At 36.7% G+C, this 20,933-nt stretch overlaps 1 protein-coding gene and 1 long non-coding RNA gene across 2 annotated transcripts in view; both read right to left on the reverse strand.

The window, feature by feature from the left end:
- Window positions 1–12,703, reverse strand: part of LOC107567357 (V-type proton ATPase 116 kDa subunit a-like) — a 15,788-nt gene extending 3,085 nt beyond the window's left edge. Inside the window, exons 1-9 of the mRNA XM_016253025.1 lie at window positions 12,568–12,703; window positions 9,690–9,809; window positions 9,478–9,556; window positions 8,361–8,371; window positions 7,517–7,599; window positions 4,118–4,211; window positions 3,605–3,817; window positions 2,699–2,849; window positions 1,214–1,353 (exon numbers count right to left, since the gene is read on the reverse strand). Coding sequence (XP_016108511.1) covers window positions 1,214–1,353; window positions 2,699–2,849; window positions 3,605–3,817; window positions 4,118–4,211; window positions 7,517–7,599; window positions 8,361–8,371; window positions 9,478–9,556; window positions 9,690–9,806 — 888 coding nt within the window. The 5' untranslated portion in view covers window positions 9,807–9,809; window positions 12,568–12,703. The remainder of the gene's footprint in view (window positions 1–1,213; window positions 1,354–2,698; window positions 2,850–3,604; window positions 3,818–4,117; window positions 4,212–7,516; window positions 7,600–8,360; window positions 8,372–9,477; window positions 9,557–9,689; window positions 9,810–12,567) is intronic.
- A 4,511-nt stretch (window positions 12,704–17,214) lies between these two features.
- Window positions 17,215–17,933, reverse strand: LOC107567368 (uncharacterized). Its single transcript, XR_001606632.1, has 2 exons — window positions 17,900–17,933; window positions 17,215–17,689 (listed from the first exon to the last, which is right to left on the reverse strand). It is a non-coding gene; the product is annotated as an uncharacterized lncRNA (long non-coding RNA).
- Between the last annotated feature and the right edge of the window lie 3,000 nt (window positions 17,934–20,933).

Here is a 20,933-nt window from a genome sequence, read left to right on the forward strand (position 1 = left end):
GAGCGAGGCCGGTGGAGTAATTGCGAATGCGCGACACCTGCGCCACTCACCGGTCTCGAGTCTCACGGAGGAGCTCCGGAAGGATACAAAGGAGGAGTGACGACAGGGAAAGACGAGAGAGGACCAGGCCTGGATTTTATTTTGTGTTTTGGTTTCGTATGTGCGCGGCAGTCGTCCGCGAGGGGCTGTCGCGCTATTTGGTGTTTATTTTATTATTAAAGTTTTCTTGGAATGTTCGCCGGTTCCCGCCTCCTTCTTCCCGACCTACAAACTACGTTACATTAGCATTTTTATCAGGCTCTTACGGTGTAGGTTCAGTAATTTCACTTTAATAGCAGTGAATAGGTTCTTTTCATTGCCATTTAAGTGAAATAACTGAACATAAACACAGGAGCCTGAGAAAAACGCTAATTTTATAATTGAATAATTGATATAAGTGTCGTTTGGGGTGGAGGTAAATTAAACGTGATCTGCGGTGACGTTACAATCGTGTTGCATTGTGGTGTGTGGAGCTGCCTGAAATGTACATAAAAAGTATGAAAATCGAGGGGTCGAGGGTCTGTCCATATAAACTTCCCTTATCCACTTCACAAAGTGGAACACACTTCAAAATGATGGCAGGGATTTTCCCGAGGGGAAGTGCTTAGGGAATTATGCGAGTGTGTCTAAACGTGAAGTGGAACACAGCCCTAGAGATCCGCAGACTTGATTAGTTGGTTCAGGTGAGTTTAACTAGGACTAGAGCTAAACTCAGCAGGAAAGTGACCCTCCAGGAGCAGGACTGGACACCCCTGACCTATAGGTCTCTTAGCAGTTTTCCGCTTGAGGGTTTAACTCTTGCAAGTAAAGAAATTAAGTCATAAGTATTATAACTTTACTGCTGCAGTGTTAAGTAAAATAATTAATAGACTTATGAAATGAATAGTGAAGTTACAAGTATCGGTATTACAATATGTTCTTCTTCCTAAAATAAGAAAAGTATGAAGAACATTATCATTATTAATATTATCATATAATCCTCCTCAGAGCAATATTGTCTTAACTTGTACACCGTTTAAATTTCACGCCCTTAATGTTGTGACATTTTTTCCCACTGTTATAGGATATTTTTATTATATAAGGTGTTGTATCAAAGTAAAAAATTCCAGTATCGAAAACGTAAGTTGTTAGAGTGTTGGGAAAAAAAAGAAAATGTGTGCATGCATGTTTTTACTTCATTAGTGTTTTTCCTCAGTTTTGAATCCTTCTCCTCCAGAACCATCCAGAGAGCCAGCAGCGTCATCAGAAGACCGTGTCCAACGTCCCCGAACATGACGGCAAACAGAAAGGGAAACGTGATGATGGTGTAGACAGCTGCAAACGTGTGAAAACAGACAGTAAAAGGTGCATGAGAATGGAGTTAAGCTTTTTTACAGGGGTAATCGGATGCAAAATTCACTTTTACATGTTGTTTGAACATAAATGTGTATTGGCAGTGTGTGTACACAACCACCCTATAATGATAAAAATCCACCCAGTGTTTTTTTTTTTTTTTAAATCCCCATAAATCATAACCCCTTTCTCAAATCAAGCCATTCTCAGATTCTTGGCAGAGTGATGTAGTTCTGCACAGGCCCCTCCCACGATTATTAATTGAGGTGTTTAGTTGTTGGATGTTTTGCAGTCGTCATTTACTCCTGACATCTGAGCCGCTGATGACGCAGTGTATTACCTTTGTTTTTGAAGGCAATGCACCCCCGATCTACCGAAATGCGTCTATTGCTCTATTCGGATGGGACTAGTTTTACAGGGGGTCGTTAGAAAAATTTGTGTTTCACAGATGTACTTTGCGATTATAATCCCATCTGTGTTTTTCTCACACAACCTCTGTAATTCCAGAGAAAATTACCTACTGTTTTTCAGCAAACTCCGTGATCCTCTGAGAAAACTAATGCTGTCTGAATGCGAATGTCTGTGATTGCCAATGGTATTTGTTTCACAACGCGTTTCCTTGTGTGTTTTGGCCAACGTGAACTACCAGACGCTCTTACCGCACACAATTTTGATATGTTTGCCTCCCGGCAAAGAAATAAAAAAAAAATAACAATAATAAAATCAAGAGCCAGATCACGTAAACTGTTAACACTGGCTACTGTAATATCAGCGTCAGGTAAGATTACTCGCGTTCGTTTCTGCACTCAATTACATTATATTTTAATTACATATGTACCTTTAAGAAAATTAAACATGGTTTTAATACAAAAAAAAAGTTAAACTTAACCACACATTAACATGGTGTTGCTATACTAGCCATTTAGCTTCACCATGTTATTTGTAGTAAAACTGTGGTTATACTATGGTAATCATTCCGAATGACTATGAACGGGTCATCTCTGCAATGCCCAGATGTACAAAACAGACCCTCCCACCGCTGTAATAAACACAGAGTTGTTAGTCCCGACCGAATCATTCATGACCCAGCTTTATCTACAGAAGAGCTCATTAGCATTTAAAGGGACATGCACCGAAATGGGTCGCTGTGCACAGAGCTGTTTTTGACAGGGTAAAAAGGGTGTTGTTTTACATTACCATTGAGAAATTTTAACCAAAGTATGTTATAGACTTTTCATTAACACCCTAAAGAATCATATCACTTTGTGGAATATGGGCATCTGATGACCCCTTTAAACTAGTGGTGTGTGTTGTGAGTGTGTGTCACCTGGGTTCATCTCCCTGTAGCTCGCCACTCCATAGGCATCGACTATGTTCTGGAATCCTGCAGTGAAAGCGTTGGTGGGGAAGAGTGTGGGGGGGGACGTGGTGGCCGGCAAGCGGTTGTAGAAGGAGTCCACACTACTGCCGCTCTTCCTCTGAGAGAGAAAAACAGGTTTCAGAGATAAGAGGCTTTCCTGTGTGGAGTCTGCCTGGTTTCCCCACAAACCAGACATGCAGCATACAGCAGGTGAATTGGAGACACTAATGCAGTGAGTATGTGTGTGTGTGTGTGTGTGTGCGTGTGTGTGCCACACAACATCTGACCAGGGTGTGAAAGGATGGATGGATGGAGTTTCTACTGTAGCTTTCTCCTTCAGTCAGCAAGTTTTTAGTATATTTTTTTGTTTATTTTTAAACAACTATCATGAATTATTCATTCATTATTATGATTTGGGGAGTCGAATCATATGACATTGCTCTGTATGAGATCATGGGCCAGATTTACTAAACAGGGCAAATTAGTGTGATTACAATTCATAAAACAGCGCCGATGGGCATGGAAATTCTGCGGGTGATTTACCAACAATGCACAAATTAAAGAAAACAGAGATGCAACATTTAATTTACATAGAGCGTTGTTTACGTGCACATGGATAATTCTACCGATGTCCTTGCTACGTTTCTGTGCGTTGATCTTGGTAATATCCTTGCTGTCTATGGAGGGTCAGAGAGCTCTCGGATTTCATAAAAAAATATCTTAATTTGTGTTCTGAAGATGAACGAAGGTCTCACGGGTTTGGAACGACATGAGGGTGAGTAATTAATGACAGAATTTTCATTATTGGGTGAACGATCCCTTTAATGAGCTTGACCTGACAGCGACAGATGTGTAGTGACAGTGGACGCTCACCCCTCCCTCTCTCAGGGCGCTCTGCAGGGCAGGCAGCTGGCTCACGGGGCACCAGGCTTCTGCGATCAGGCACTTATCAGTGACGGATGGGCTGCAGAGATTCAGCACTGTCTGCACGGCCTTACACTTCTGAACCTGCACAATCCACTCGGGCAGACGGGCCAGCGCTCGCACCAGCAGCTGCTGCATGTACTGCTCCGTCTCACCCATGACCTACAGCCACGGAGGAGCACAGACACATGGTGAGGAAGCTCTGAGACTGTATGGCTGTTTGTTTACAGAAACTAACATCCATACGCTTGACAGCTGTTTGTTCTATCGATTCGGTCGAAACATCTTACAAAGCAACTGTCGGGAAATAAAACAGAATCATGAACAACACAGACCGACTCATTATTCTGTTTTTCTCATCAGTTATTAACATCCCATGATCTATGTATCGGGAGTTTCAAATGTTTACAAAGTGGAAGTGAAAAATCGAGAGATGTGTTGACTGATTAATACTGCACTTACTGATTTGATGTCCTCGATTCTTCCTCGGAGTCCATTCAGAGTCTCCTCTCGTTCTGCCTGGCTCTCAGGGTAGGGGAATGTTTGTGTGTGGAAGCTGTGTGTTTGTGGAACAGAGCAGAAAACCGAATAAATAGGGAAATAGTACATTGCGCTTGTTCACAAATTCATTTTTGAATGATACAAGAGTCCAGCATATGTTTAACTACCTCTAAACAGAAAATTTTGTATGAAACTGAACCAATGGGTTGATCAATATGAGTTTTTTTTAACCCTCAAGCATCCTTTGTATGACAGCCCTAAATCCGTCCTTTGTGGACAAATTTGGGCACGAAGGTCTCAGGTGTGATCCCAATTTTTTTTTTTTTTAAATGTCATATCAAAATTTATGCAATTTAACACCAATAAAAGGATATTGCGTTACTTCGCAAAAGTACCATATTTTTATGTCAAATATGCTTCTTTTTATGTTATATTTAATATTTATTTTACTTCAGTAAAAAAACATAATTCCAGTAAGTTCAGACAGCCAAAACCTAAAAATGTGGTGACTTTGGTGACATCTGGTGGCTTATGATGATATAAAAATATAAAAAATATCAATAGACACTAGTTGAGGTATATTGGAAAATGCCAATAGGCTTGTCAATTCACCACCATAGTAATTTAACTTGACGTTATTAACACTGTACAAATAGCCTATGTGTTGGCAGAAATTTATTTATTAGAAATGTTACTGTTATTACATATTGGGGAATATTTTAATTTTATAGGTGTTTTATCGTTTCTTCATGTTTTTTTTTTTTTTACTACAAATTTTATAGTTTATTATTAATTATTATTTATTTTTAAAACCATATAACCATGGTAATGAGGGCCATGGGTTTACTTATTGTGTCCACCAGCCTACTAATGCTAGTCAGCTAAACTCTGGATTCTAAACAAGAACTTCTTTCTTTTTAGATGTTAGGTTCTAATGAATTTTAATTGAAGTAAAATGTTAATTCAATAAGGGCCTGATTAAAGATAAATATCAGTGTCTTATATAAACTAGGTGTTTATTATGTACAAATAATAAAGGAAGATTCACCCAGAAATTAAAATGGTCATCATTTACTCAACATCATGTCATTCCAAACCTGTATGGATTTCTTTCTTCTGTGGAACATAATTTACTACAAATTTTATAGTTTATTATTAATTATTATTTATTTTTAAAACCATATAACCATGGTAATGAGGGCCATGGGTTTACTTATTGTGTCCACCAGTGCTAGTCAGCTAAACTCTGGATTCTAAATAAGAACTTCTTTCTTTTTAGATGTTAGGTTCTAATGAATTTTAATTGAAGTAAAATGTTAATTCAATAAGGGCCTGATTAAAGATAAATATCAGTGTCTTATATAAACTAGGTGTTTATTATGTACAAATAATAAAGGAAGATTCACCCAGAAATTAAAATGGTCATCATTTACTCAACATCATGTCATTCCAAACCTGTATGGATTTCTTTCTTCTGTGGAACATAATTTGAGAAATTCAATAATTTTTTGTCTATACAGTAGGTAACCAAAATGGTTCGGTAACATTCTACAAAATCTTCTTTTGTGTTCAACAGAAGAAAGTCGTTTGGAACAACACTTTATGGTGAGGAAATGATGACAGAATTTATTAGCAGTAACTTTCCAGCAGTCTAGCTCTAAAATCAATGCTTTACTCTCAAGTGCTTTTCTATATGACAAAAATGCATTATTAAGTTTGTTGCATTTGTCGTGAATTCAGTCATATATATCAGTATTCCTTTGTGTCCTCTTTAATGAATTAATTTATTTACTCAAATTGAAGGCGCTATGACCCATCAACACATTCAAGGGGGAATTTGTGGGCCCCCACCCCTGAACGTTATTTAACCCCAGTCCACTAACCATTGTGAATCGGGCTAAAGTAAGGCGATAGTTTCGAACACTGGCTGGTTATGTACTTGCTCAAATATTGATTTTGGATGATTTTTAACCCAAAAAAAGTTAAGTTTTTGAAAAAAAAAAAAAAAAAAAAAAAAAAAGTCTTGTCACTCCTTATCAACACTTAAAGGGGTCATACGATGCTATTTTAAAGATCATTATTTTGTGTATTTGATGTAACAGAATATGTTGACATGCTTTAATGTTCAAAAAACACATTCTTTTTCAAATACTGTACATTATTGTAGGTCCTCTATGCCCTGCCTCTCTCAAACGCTTAGTTTTCTACAAAGCCCCTCCTTCCAAATGTAACGCCCCTTTCCATAATCGTGAGCTTCAGCTTTCAAAGTAAATATCAAGACAGTTAATAATGTCATTAGTTTTACCATCAGTTCAAGCCCGAAAGGGCAACAGAGTCGTGTGACAGACACAGTGCTGCTGCAGTACACAAGCCGCGGTTAAGACGGCTGACGTGCTATGATTTCTGACAGACAGTTCACTCTCCTGTGATGTGACCCTGTTCTCAGAAGCGCCAGATTGTCACTGCAAAGTCGGAATTGACCCTTTTTTTTTTAGAAATAGTCTTTGCACAGCCAGCCTTGAAGGCTACTCTACTAGGTTCACAGAACTGTCGTCCATAAAATGTGTTGCACAAATTCGAGCATCTGGGTTGTGCTGTTCTGTTGTAAATAAATCTTAACCAATGATTCCTAATTGCATCTACTTCCGGAAGGCCAAATAAAGTGCCTTTGCTTTCGCACTGAATCACACAGCGTCTCCCTCACATGACTGCATCAACACTACCGTTGTTCCTGAAACCACGCCTTCTTTCGGTGCATGCCCATTTGGGCGGCATTATGCTAATATTTCCACATAGTGATGTAGATATGTGGGGGCGTGTTAGAACGAGCCGTTTTAGGTAGGTGTGGCTGACTCTTAACTTTTATAAAGAATATCTCTTTGGATTTGAGACTTTAGTCTTTGCAACTTTACAGATCTTCTTTATGCACCAAGAGCTTGTAACACTCCAAAGAGAAAGGAACAATTGAAATCGCATCATATGACCCCTTTAAAATGTGACTGATCTGCCAGACGGTTAAAAAAGGGGGAAAATGCTCATCAAATATTCATAATTTCCACAACACATCAGGACAAGGTTCATAATATTGTTTTCTTTCTAGTTCCAGATTACTGGATAATGAATTTTAAATATAATTTGATAAAGATCAGTTTGTGAAAGAAAATCAACAAGAATACATAGCCAAAGAAATACTTCAGCACTGACTTTTCCATGACCTTTTCAAGAACTTACTAATTTCCACGGCTTTTCTGGGATTCGTTAGATTTTCAGAATAGAAATCACACTGTTTAAATCCTTTGGTAAAGGTCCAGGTTTTTCAGGACTGTCTTCCTTCAAAACCACCAAATCCAGATCACCTACCAGTCACAGATCTTCTTCACTTTCTGACCGATCTGATCTCCCCAGAACGAGATTAAAAACACGGTCCACTGCACCTCCTCACCCTGAGGAAAAACAAGCAAAATCTCTCACCAACTTTAAAAAACTCAACAAAAACAGACGTACAGTCAAACCAAAATTTATTCAGACACCTTCAGCATTTCTCACATTATCACAGTTTATTCACTATAGTTTAGAAAATGGTAATAAAATATGACAAGAACTTCTCAAATTCATCTTGATAATGTCAGATAACTTTGATAGAAAGGTATGTAATGAATTCAGCTGTTAAATGTAAGTACACAATTAGATAATACTAATTTAGGTCAACCAATTACCAAGCAATGCTTCATTTTGTTCAGTCTGTGGTGTAAAAAGGTCGCATTAGCAATTAAAGAAAAGCACTTACCCTGTGTCCCAATGTGCATACTATCCACCCTATCTGCCCTAAATAGTACTGAAAATTACTATCTCATAGAATTTAGAATGGATAGTATGCCCACTGGGACGCAGGCAAACATGGTCAGGTCAAAGTGTCTGAATAATGTTTGCTCCCATATTTTTATCAATTTTACTGGTAGTCCACTGTATGAAGAATTTTTGGGTATAATATGTCACAGTTTACTTTATTTTGCTATCCTCACTTACATAAATTAACTATAGTGTCCTGCACCCACTAGTAAAGTATCTGCTGTCTGAATAATTTTTGGTTTGATTGTATATGTTTCTACAATCTAATAATAAAAAAACCCCACTATAATCTTATACATTGCAATGGTGGTCTCTGTTCCTGGACACCTGCACATGTGTAAAATCACAAACTGACTGCATTAGAGACTATATGAAACAGCACTAATGTTATGCATTAACAGGGAAATAATGACAATGGAAGTGTGACTAGACACTGGTACAGGAAAGCACTGAAAAACATTTACAGTTAAAGGGATTTTCACCCAAAATAAAAACTCTGCCATCATTTACTCAACCTCAAATTGTTCCAAAACTGTATGAGTTTCTTTCTTACATTAAACAGAAATTAAATTATTTTGAAGAATGTTGGTAACCAAACCGTTTCTGATCCCCACTGACGTCCACAAAATTTCTTTTTTTTACCATACTATGGAAGTCAATGGGGAACTGTTTGCCTGCTTACATTATTCAAAATATGTTCTTCTGTGTTCAGCAGACGAAAGAACTTTATACAGGTTTGGAGCAATATAAATGTGACCCTGGGCCACAAAACTAGTCTTAAGTCGCTGGGGTATATTTGTAGCAATAGCCAAAAATACATTGCATGGGTCAAAATTATAGATTTTCTTTTATGCCAAAAATCATTAGGATATTAAGTAAAGATCATGTTCCATGAAGATATTTAGCAAATTTCCTACTGTAAATATATCAAAACTTAATTTTTGATTAGTAATATGCATTGCTAAGAACTTCATTTGGACAACTTTAAAGGCTATTTTTTAAATATTTGGATATTCCAGATTTACAAATAGTTTATTGTGAAATATTATAATTTAAAGCAATTATATATATATATTTTTTTTTTTTTAATGTCCCAGCACTAATCTTGACATAAGAAGGCTTCTTCCCCAAATCTATCATTTTTGCTATTATTGTTGTGATTTTTTTTTTGCACTAACATTAATCAGCAGTAAATTACTGCATTACCTACTCATACAATTTTTAGATTGCTTTGATTGCAGCAAACTACACAGATATTCGGCTATTGTTTAACATTTTAAAGACGTGCATGGCCTAAATGCCATCAGCTGATAACAAACTGCTCCGAAGCAGGAAGATGTTACATTTAAATGAATGTTTTCCAAAGACAAACACAGTTCTCTTTGGAATAATGTGTGTACTGATGCACAATAGCACTAGGAACATGTGTGAAATGATGCAGGATCATGGGATTTGAGAGGTGACAGACTCACCAAAGGTTTTCTCCAGTTCCTCACATCTCCTCACCTCGTTCACATACTTCCTCTGGAACGCGTTCACATTTGGATTCAGCTGAGATTAGGATTTCAAACAAAGACGCGTCATTATCTTCTTTGTGCCATCGGCAAGTCAATGTAAGGTAAAGACACTTACATAAAACACGTAAACAACAAAAAAAGGGTTTCTCAAGTATTAATTCTCTCACATCTCTGAACTCCACTATTCCCAGCTCTCCCAGTTCACTGACACAGTTGTAAGCCGATCCCGACTGGAGGAAGATCTGAACCAGACAGACCTCTTCACTGCGGAACAGAGAGCCCATGACCTGAAACACACACAATCAAACAGCAAGAATGGGCTCTGAAACGTGGACACACTTGGACAATTCTTTTGTGAACAGATATAGCACTTCCTCTTCTGCTTTGAGTCAGTAAGCATGTGAGCATGATTGCGTGTTCCTCTCTGAGGGCTTTTTTAGGTTTCATAATGTCACCTGTGACTGTAAAATCACAGGGTTACATGGGCAATGTCAAACTACATCAATATTTTTAACAATTTATTTTCTGGTCAAAGACGTTAAGATGTCCGCATCAAAAGAAATTTACAAAAGTGATTTTATGTCCATAGAAAGCACATTAAATGCAAGTAAAATGTCTACTTTACAGCTTTTAAATAAGTTTTTTGGAGAATAAAATGTAAAAATTTGGTTCATACATTGTCATTCAGTGTAGCACAATATTTATGTAAAAATTCAAACAACATGCTTATTCTGACCTGTACATATTAAAATATATAAAAAAATAAGGGAGCATATTACATTTTATTGTGCTTTAAATGAGTAAAAATTCTTACTGACAAATGGGCAAAAGCTAGGATATTGGCTAATTTAAAAAAATGTAAAATTACAACTAATTAGTATTTGGGGTGTGAAAGTTAAATTAGTCTTTTAATATGTCATAAAATGATTTTTGTTGTAAATATGCCTGACAAGATTGTTACACTGAATGACATTTTAGTGGGTGTCTTCTGTAAATCAGGGGGAAACGTATGATATTTATTTTTTGCTCAGAAAAACAAAAACAAAATTGCAATTAAATTAAACAGAAAACGTTTTACATTTTTTGGGGAAAACAGCAACAATTTAAAGCAGTATTACACTTATTGTGTTTATGCTTAAACCCTTTTTCGTCTTTGACCCTTTCATGTATTTAATATATTAACAATACATTTTAAACAATATATCCTTTATGTATAATTATTAGGCATGTAGTCAATCTGATTTTATGGATTATCTGAGCTTTTAATAAATGAATCCATGACATCGCAGAACCATTTAATTAAACATAAAAGACATAAAAGAGGTTATAGGTTAATCGTGAACAACTTGAAAGAAAAGCTAACCTCTTACAACACGTAAATTATGAACTGTCCTTTATATTTTCCAGCTACAACCTTGATGTTGACTGTAAAAAGGTGGTGTTTGTTAGGGATGCACGATATTATTAATTATCGTGCATTAATATCGGAATCGGCCGATAATGGCTTTAAATGTAAATATCGGCATCGGCCCGATATGAAAAATAATGCCGATATGTCTTGCCGATAAGAGGAATGCATTAACTCACATGTGCTCAGGGTGTGCTAGTGATTAGATCATGTCAGCAGTGTGGCTCATTCTTGAAGCAAAGTTTTGCCTGAATTATGATTATATTCACTGTTTTGGATCGCTGCATTTAATCTGAGAATGCAAGTACAGAAAAACTCGTTCGTGAGTGAACAGTAATAGCACGTGCAGCGGCAGCCTCCCCCGGTCCTAATGTCCGCTCAAGTAAGGAGTTTTAATTCCGTAGGGAGCGCTGTTGGCCTACTTCTAATAAAATGAAAGCAAAATACACAAATAATATTTAGGCTGTTTCTGATTAAATAAAGCAGTAATTGATGCCATAAAATCATGAGTATGTTTTGATTTAAAGGTCAGAAGCTATAGCTTACATGAAAAAAAACCCACAAACGACACTTAAATTAAATAATTGTATATATAGGTCTACTGATTTATTCATTAATGTGTAATATGTTGGATTTTTTAAACAAATTATGAGCTCTAAAAGATTTTCAGAATTGTTACTCTTCAGAACTCTTTTGCTTAAGACCATCTACAAATGTTAAATCATAAAATAAAATGTTAAGGTTACCACTGCGTCTTTCTGTGAAAAAAAAATGCAGTGATCAATATACAGTTTATTTATAGTTATTTTCAAATCTTCAATGTACTGTCATTATAAAATAACTTTATTATTGTTTATTTAATTCTAACAAATAAGTTCTTGTTAAAAACTAACCAAAATTTAAAATAATTATATATCGGTATCGGCATCGGTCAAAATGAGTTGAAAATTATCGGCATATCGGATATCGGCAAAAATCCAATATCGTGCATCCCTAGTGTTTGCCAACTACCCAATTACTACACTCGTCAAAAAATAAACCACGACTCGTCAGAAAATAAATGCACTGTTATTTGTATTTCAAAAACACCTGATGGTTCATGTTTGACTTGAGAGCTGACATCTAGACCACGTGATCATCTCCTTTTGATCACATGCCTCATCACAGGTTTTGACAGCTAATTACTAGCAGATGGACACATAATTGCACAAGATATAAAATAGCTACCACCAAAATCTTTAGATACTGGAAGCAGAAGCCAAATCACTGAATGAATGCTGAAATACAGGAAAATACTAATCTGGGCTACACTTCCTCTTTCTACAGGGATTCGGCTACATTATAAGACTGTTTCAATGAAGAAAGTTATTACAATTCCTCCGTGCGCATGATATTATCTAATATAATAGATTAATTTGCATATGCATAACTCAAAGTTTCATTTTCGCTTCCCTGACAGTATAAACCCTCACGAAAAGCATTAAGCAGGTGTTCATCATGCTCAGATTAATGTTTCGATTATGCTGAAAAGAGACGAAACCGGCAGAAAACTTGGCTGATATTTACAGAATATGCATCAAACAATGTAATGAGCAGAAAAACACACTAGTGTAAACATCAACTACCTGCAAACTTACCGGATGATAAGACGCCGACACCGACAGAGATGGACTTTTGTCGTCTGGATAGGAATGCGTCTTCTTGAAAGCATAAAGTTACAGCAGCTGAGAGACTCACGAACTTCCCGTTTCTCCAGACAGTCACGTGACTTCAGGGCCAAACTCCAGGGGCCACCGACGCTCTCTTTATGAGCCAGAATGTTGTTATTGATTTATGCTATTTTAATCTACACATTCGTATCGTATCTGCGAAATTACATTTAAAGCGCTGGCATGCAAGTATATCAAAGTTTTTCTTTTGTTTTTGTCTCACGTTCGTTTGTGTTTAATCTTTTAAATCGAATAATTTCAATTTTTAAAAAACTATAAATAATTGCTCGTTCATGTAATCACTAACGACAGCGACTAGAGATAAGATTGACATATTCTCAAGTAATAAACCACATTTTAAGGCGATTCTCAAAGAATTTCAATATGTATAAAGCTCTCTGTATCTGAACATATACCAAAGCGTGAAAAACATTACTGTGCTTTTCTTTTAAGATTCTCATTAGCTTTTATTTGTATTTTTAATTGATTTTACAATAAACAAATGGGAACAAAAAGGGTAAACACATACAGGACACAACATACAATGAAAATAGTACAGCATTGTTCATCTACAGTCACTAATTAACCCCATTTCTAACTCAAATAAAGTTTGTAACATTGCCCAAGTTAGGGGCCACCTAAACTGTTCCAAGAGGATGCAAGCTAGAAAAACTATTTCTTTGAAATGGCAATGTTAGCTGGGATATAACAGCCAGAGCTTAACAAGAGCGCTCTCGCTTCTCTGAGAAAGCTCAGACAGGCCATGGCTATAAAACAATGTCCCTGTGCCACTGACCTCCAGTAGAAACTTATATGTGTGAAATATTAATACATCTCTACATCTTTTGAGATATTCAAAAAAAACAAATCCAGCACTTTTTTTTTTATCTCATCCTTGAAAATCTTATCCCCCCCCAGTCTGTTAAATAAGGTTTTCCCAAGAGACTCGGTTGCATGGAAGCACACCACCTCCAACTCAAAGCTGCTTTAAGGCAAACCTCCAAGGTTAGCAAAACCGGTTTTCTGGTCTCTGCAGAACAGTGCCAAAGTCACACTGCAAAGGCAGCATACAGTCTATACAGATTAACATTGCTCAGAGGTGGCATAAGCGCAGTTACTCGAACACAGCTGTATGCTTTAACACTGTGAGCCGAGGCGGATCATAGCAGCCTTGGCTGTGTTAAGATGCCTCATGAGCGTTTTCCAGTCAATGCAGAGGCCTATACTTACAATACACAGTGAGAGACCAGAAGCATTTTTTTTAAAAGATATGCATGACAGGAGTAAACACTTCAATAAATAACTTTAAAGCAATTTTTAGTTTCCAGGGACTACACTCCAGCTAATCAAACACCAGGCATGTGGTGTCCGTTAAGCCTGGACTCATCGTCTAGTAACACAGGTGAAAACCAGAATACACAAAGCAATGATTAATGCAGATCAAATATGAACACGTGCATAGCCGTTCTCTCCCAGTTTCCTTTTGCTAATAGTTACAGTAGAGGGAGACATCATCTCAGTATTCACTTCAGCATTACTCAAACCTGAGGCCTGGCAGACACGTTACAGGAAAGGCCAAGACAAGTACACTTTTTAGAGTGTTTATTTTTTTTCACTGAAAAAATAATAAAAAATTGGTTGGAGGAGGGCAAGGGGTGTCCTCGGGGCAAGTTTTAAAACTTTTTACCCAGTTTTTAGACATTAAAATGCATTCTATGTAACATTTTTATTCCCAGTGTTTGAAAACCGAACTTAATGAGACAAAACATTGCGGATTTTTTAAACAAATTATGAGCTCTAAAAGATTTTCAGAATTGTTACTCTTCAGAACTCTTTTGCTTAAGACCATCTACAAATGTTAAATCATAAAATAAAATGTTAAGGTTACCACTGCGTCTTTCTGTGAAAAAAAATGCAGTGTACATTTTATTTATAGTTATTTTCAAATCTTCAATGTACTGTCATTATAAAATAACTTTATTATTGTTTATTTAATTCTAACAAATAAGTTCTTGTTAAAAACTAACCAAAATTTAAAATAATTATATATCGGTATCGGCATCGGTCAAAATGAGTTGAAAATTATCGGCATATCGGATATCGGCAAAAATCCAATATCGTGCATCCCTAGTGTTTGCCAACTACCCAATTACTACACTCGTCAAAAAATAAACCACGACTCGTCAGAAAATAAATGCACTGTTATTTGTATTTCAAAAACACCTGATGGTTCATGTTTGACTTGAGAGCTGACATCTAGACCACGTGATCATCTCCTTTTGATCACATGCCTCATCACAGGTTTTGACAGCTAATTACTAGCAGATGGACACATAATTGCACAAGATATAAAATAGCTACCACCAAAATCTTTAGATACTGGAAGCAGAAGCCAAATCACTGAATGAATGCTGAAATACAGGAAAATACTAATCTGGGCTACACTTCCTCTTTCTACAGGGATTCGGCTACATTATAAGACTGTTTCAATGAAGAAAGTTATTACAATTCCTCCGTGCGCATGATATTATCTAATATAATAGATTAATTTGCATATGCATAACTCAAAGTTTCATTTTCGCTTCCCTGACAGTATAAACCCTCACGAAAAGCATTAAGCAGGTGTTCATCATGCTCAGATTAATGTTTCGATTATGCTGAAAAGAGACGAAACCGGCAGAAAACTTGGCTGATATTTACAGAATATGCATCAAACAATGTAATGAGCAGAAAAACACACTAGTGTAAACATCAACTACCTGCAAACTTACCGGATGATAAGACGCCGACACCGACAGAGATGGACTTTTGTCGTCTGGATAGGAATGCGTCTTCTTGAAAGCATAAAGTTACAGCAGCTGAGAGACTCACGAACTTCCCGTTTCTCCAGACAGTCACGTGACTTCAGGGCCAAACTCCAGGGGCCACCGACGCTCTCTTTATGAGCCAGAATGTTGTTATTGATTTATGCTATTTTAATCTACACATTCGTATCGTATCTGCGAAATTACATTTAAAGCGCTGGCATGCAAGTATATCAAAGTTTTTCTTTTGTTTTTGTCTCACGTTCGTTTGTGTTTAATCTTTTAAATCGAATAATTTCAATTTTTAAAAAACTATAAATAATTGCTCGTTCAGTAATCACTAACGACAGCGACTAGAGATAAGATTGACATATTCTCAAGTAATAAACCACATTTTAAGGCGATTCTCAAAGAATTTCAATATGTATAAAGCTCTCTGTATCTGAACATATACCAAAGCGTGAAAAACATTACTGTGCTTTTCTTTTAAGATTCTCATTAGCTTTTATTTGTATTTTTAATTGATTTTACAATAAACAAATGGGAACAAAAAGGGTAAACACATACAGGACACAACATACAATGAAAATAGTACAGCATTGTTCATCTACAGTCACTAATTAACCCCATTTCTAACTCAAATAAAGTTTGTAACATTGCCCAAGTTAGGGGCCACCTAAACTGTTCCAAGAGGATGCAAGCTAGAAAAACTATTTCTTTGAAATGGCAATGTTAGCTGGGATATAACAGCCAGAGCTTAACAAGAGCGCTCTCGCTTCTCTGAGAAAGCTCAGACAGGCCATGGCTATAAAACAATGTCCCTGTGCCACTGACCTCCAGTAGAAACTTATATGTGTGAAATATTAATACATCTCTACATCTTTTGAGATATTCAAAAAAAAAACAAATCCAGCACTTTTTTTTTTATCTCATCCTTGAAAATCTTATCCCCCCCCAGTCTGTTAAATAAGGTTTTCCCAAGAGACTCGGTTGCATGGAAGCACACCACCTCCAACTCAAAGCTGCTTTAAGGCAAACCTCCAACGTTAGCAAAACCGGTTTTCTGGTCTCTGCAGAACAGTGCCAAAGTCACACTGCAAAGGCAGCATACAGTCTATACAGATTAACATTGCTCAGAGGTGGCATAAGCGCAGTTACTCGAACACAGCTGTATGCTTTAACACTGTGAGCCGAGGCGGATCATAGCAGCCTTGGCTGTGTTAAGATGCCTCATGAGCGTTTTCCAGTCAATGCAGAGGCCTATACTTACAATACACAGTGAGAGACCAGAAGCATTTTTTTTAAAAGATATGCATGACAGGAGTAAACACTTCAATAAATAACTTTAAAGCAATTTTTAGTTTCCAGGGACTACACTCCAGCTAATCAAACACCAGGCATGTGGTGTCCGTTAAGCCTGGACTCATCGTCTAGTAACACAGGTGAAAACCAGAATACACAAAGCAATGATTAATGCAGATCAAATATGAACACATGCATAGCCGTTCTCTCCCAGTTTCCTTTTGCTAATAGTTACAGTAGAGGGAGACATCATCTCAGTATTCACTTCAGCATTACTCAAACCTGAGGCCTGGCAGACACGTTACAGGAAAGGCCAAGACAAGTACACTTTTTAGAGTGTTTATTTTTTTTTAAAAGAACAGCCAAAGTCTTCACTGAAAAATAATAAAAAATTGGTTGGAGGAGGGCAAGGGGTGTCCTCGGGGCAAGTTTTAAAACTTTTTACCCAGTTTTTAGACATTAAAATGCATTCTATGTAACATTTTTATTCCCAGTGTTTGAAAACCGAACTTAATGAGACAAAACATTGCACCACTCCAGCCTCAAAGATGCTCAAGCATTGTGTCCAGCCCTCACCCTGGAAGACTACCTTCCAGTAGAGTTCAGCAGCAACACACTTGGAAGTCTGTAGAGATCCTGAAGTGCTTGATCTGGTCCAGGTGTTTAACAGGGGCTAGACCGGACCTCTGCTGGAACGGGGCGCTCCAGGAGCCAAAACAGCAAAAACTCCTAAAGTGCATTCAGAACCTCTTCATTCTTCACATTGTTGCAGTGTTGTTAAAAATCACCTATGTACACGCATACATTTTTATTAATCTGCATGTCATGACGACAAAGTTTGAACCGTTAACAGTGAGCACTGATCTCTTTTAAGTGCTCAACTTCACAAAATAAATAAAAGTGGGCAGGAGAACTTGATCCCCGTAGATCGTCACACATCTTTCCTACAACAGAAGAAAGAGGCGTCAAACAAATTATGACTTTAAACCATAAATAAAGATGTAGCAGGCTTCTTTGTCAGATTTTCGTAGATGGTTTCAACAGAAATCAGTGCCAACCCTGCATATGCTATTCCAAGCTTAGAAGACATCACAGAGAAACCATTCTGCTATGATGGTATCAACTTGGGTCACAATACTGACGTAAAAGCTTACCAACAACAGGACGATCTTGAATCTAACACACCAGCACATGTAACACACACGCTGTACCAGAGCCGCAAGGACGCAGCCACGTGCCGAAACTCGCACACGAGTTAGCATCAACCATTTCGAAACAGACGTTTTGATTAAGTACCTAGTTTGAATACTCATATAATTCAACAAACTGCACGCAACGACTCGTTTTGGTACAACCTTACCTTCCTGTAGCGGCCGGAGTTCCTCATGTTCAGCCGCTCCGACGCTCTTCCGCGGAAACATCGCAAAAGTGAGAGAGCGCCGTGACTAGCGCGCCCGCATTTATAGCGCTGCAGAATACCATCGAAGAAGAGACCGCGTGACCTCACACGTGACGTCTGAGCCGCGAGCGAACCGCGCTCTTCAACCGATTCTTGATTTGAAGAGCTTCCTTCATTCCTTTTAAATCAAAATACAATCAAAATAACTACACTTTGAAAATTCTGCATACCCTTTACCCTTCGAAATCTTTAATTGCGAGATTCACTGATATCGTATGGAGGACGAAACCTGCAAAAACAATAAATAAATGTCTGCATAACTACACGTATTCTTGTTTAAATACATATCGAAATAATTAAACATGTGATGAAAGTAGGCAAATAAATAAAATTAATTGGTGGGCAAATGGAAAATGTTTAAGGAAATGCTAAACTCGTCCTATTTAGTTTCCTTTGATCACGCATTTATTTCTGAATGCAGTTCCACTTTTATTGTTCCTCGCGCAGCATGCTAATGAGAGGGTCGGGTCACGTGATAGCTGGGGGCGGGGCTTTCCCGCTGACAGCAGATGCATGCTGTTAATCCAGTATGGCCTAGTAAAGTCACTTTTCCCTTTAACAGAGCAACATACATAGAAATCTGAGCTGTACTGTCCGTGCAGCATCCGTGACTTTACAAACGACCCAAAGAAACGGCCAGTGTCGTTTCAGAGGGGAAAAAAGTGGAACTGCATTCAGAAATAAATGCGTGATCAAAGGAAACTAAATAGGATGAGTTTAGCACTTCCTTAAACATTTTCCATTTGCCCACCAATTTATTTTATTTATGTGCCTACTTTCATCACATAAGTAATTATTTATTTATGTATTTAAACAAGAATACGTGTATTTATGCACACATTTATTTATTTATTTGTGTATTTATTTATGGTTTTTGCAGGTTTCGTCCTCCATAGTATTGATGATATATGCTGTTTTTGTAATAATGAGAAAGAGATACAGATTTTTTGACTGTAAAGTCGTAAACAAGTTTTGGATTGATTTGGCAGATTTTATATTTAATTGAATGAATATTAATTATTGCGTCACTTTAAAGGATGCTATCTTGTATTATGAAAACAAAAGCAACACGGATCTAGAATATTGTTAACCTTTTTGTTTTATTAGCAAAAGTTCACATACATAAACAAAAAAAAATTAATTCATCCCCTGTGTTAAATTTGTTTTGTTCCGACTTTGAGTTTTATATTTCTTAAATAAGACTGTTAAAAATCAAAAAGTCTGTGAAATGTTTAAAAATCTATGAAGAAATATCCTATTATATATAGCTATTTTTTAATATCCTTATTCGTTCCAATTTAATGTGAGCTATGCCTTTTTCATTTATTTTTTTCTCTCTTATTTGTTTATATTTTGTATTGTTATTATTTGTAGTAATCATGCATGCACTTGAAAATAAGTGAAAAAACTTATTGTATTAAACGTATAGATCCTATTATAGAACATTCCAAACTGTTTACTATGTTTACACCTGGTTACACGTTACGTGACCGCTTAGCCCCGCTCACTTTATAAGAGTCGTTCTATTCTTGAAATTCATATTTTGCATTCTCACCAAGCAATTTTACATGCTAAACGCATCTTTTAATGTTATACGGAATATTAGCATGCATACATTACACTGTATGTTTGCTTGAGAAAGACAACATACTGTTAGGCCCTTTAAAACTTACTTATAAGCAGTGTTGGGGAAAGTTACTTTTAAAAGTCATGCATTACAATATTGCGTTACTCCATAAAAAAGTTACTTTTTATGGAAAGTAATGCGTTACGTTACTTTTGCGTTACTTTTTAAATCTGGACAGGGCTTGCTTGTTTTTTTTTTTTATAAAAAAGTTATATTTTTGGCAAATATAAAAGCCTTTTCACACCAAAAGTGAAATGAATCAGCCTCAGGCTGAAGGGAAAGTACAGTAGAATACAGAAGAAGACATTTCAACACTTCAGCAATAAACAAACACACTAATGTTTGTCTAGAGTAATGTGTGCTTATTAGTACGCTTGAACTGAATCATAGAAGCTCAGAAGCAAATAGAATGGGATTAAATACATAAAGCATATTTGTGTTGTTTAACATTTAATTATTGCAGGTTTGCGTCATATTCTGAGTTGCATTATTTTATTCATTTTGAGGAATACTGAATCAGTGTTTTTGTTTTTGTGAGTGAGATGAATTAATGCATATTCATATTTATTTTAGAGCTACAGTAACATCTGATTTCTCTCAGCATGGGGACACACTGGAATACACTGGAAAAAAAGTAACTTGCGTTACTCATTTGAAAAAGTAACTCAGATATTCTCTTGTAAATTAAAAAGTAATGCGTTACTTTACTAGTTACTTGAAAAAAGTAATCTGATTACGTAACTCGCGTTACTTGTAATAATTACCCCAACACTGGTTATAAGTAGTATAGTAAAATTTCTGGCTTGGCTTAGATCAAGCCAGAATTAGGCCATGGTTCAATTAGGACCGCGTGCCTTAGAAAATACATTACTGCTGTACATCTTGAGACAAATAAATGGCACTCACATAGCCTATTTTAAGATGCCAGGTCAAGTTGATTTCAGTTAAAACAGCTCAGACCTGCATTTAAGTCCGAGACTAAGCTTAAGCTTTGTCTGTGAAAACGAAGAGTATAACTTCTATAGATTTTAAGATACAGCCACCAAACAACAAAACAAGCAAACATCCACAACACCCTAGCAACTGCCTAACAACACAAAAT

This window comes from Sinocyclocheilus grahami, unplaced genomic scaffold (assembly GCF_001515645.1).
Source record: "Sinocyclocheilus grahami isolate Dianchi unplaced genomic scaffold, SAMN03320097.WGS_v1.1 scaffold1150.1, whole genome shotgun sequence".
Taxonomy (NCBI): domain Eukaryota; kingdom Metazoa; phylum Chordata; class Actinopteri; order Cypriniformes; family Cyprinidae; genus Sinocyclocheilus; species Sinocyclocheilus grahami.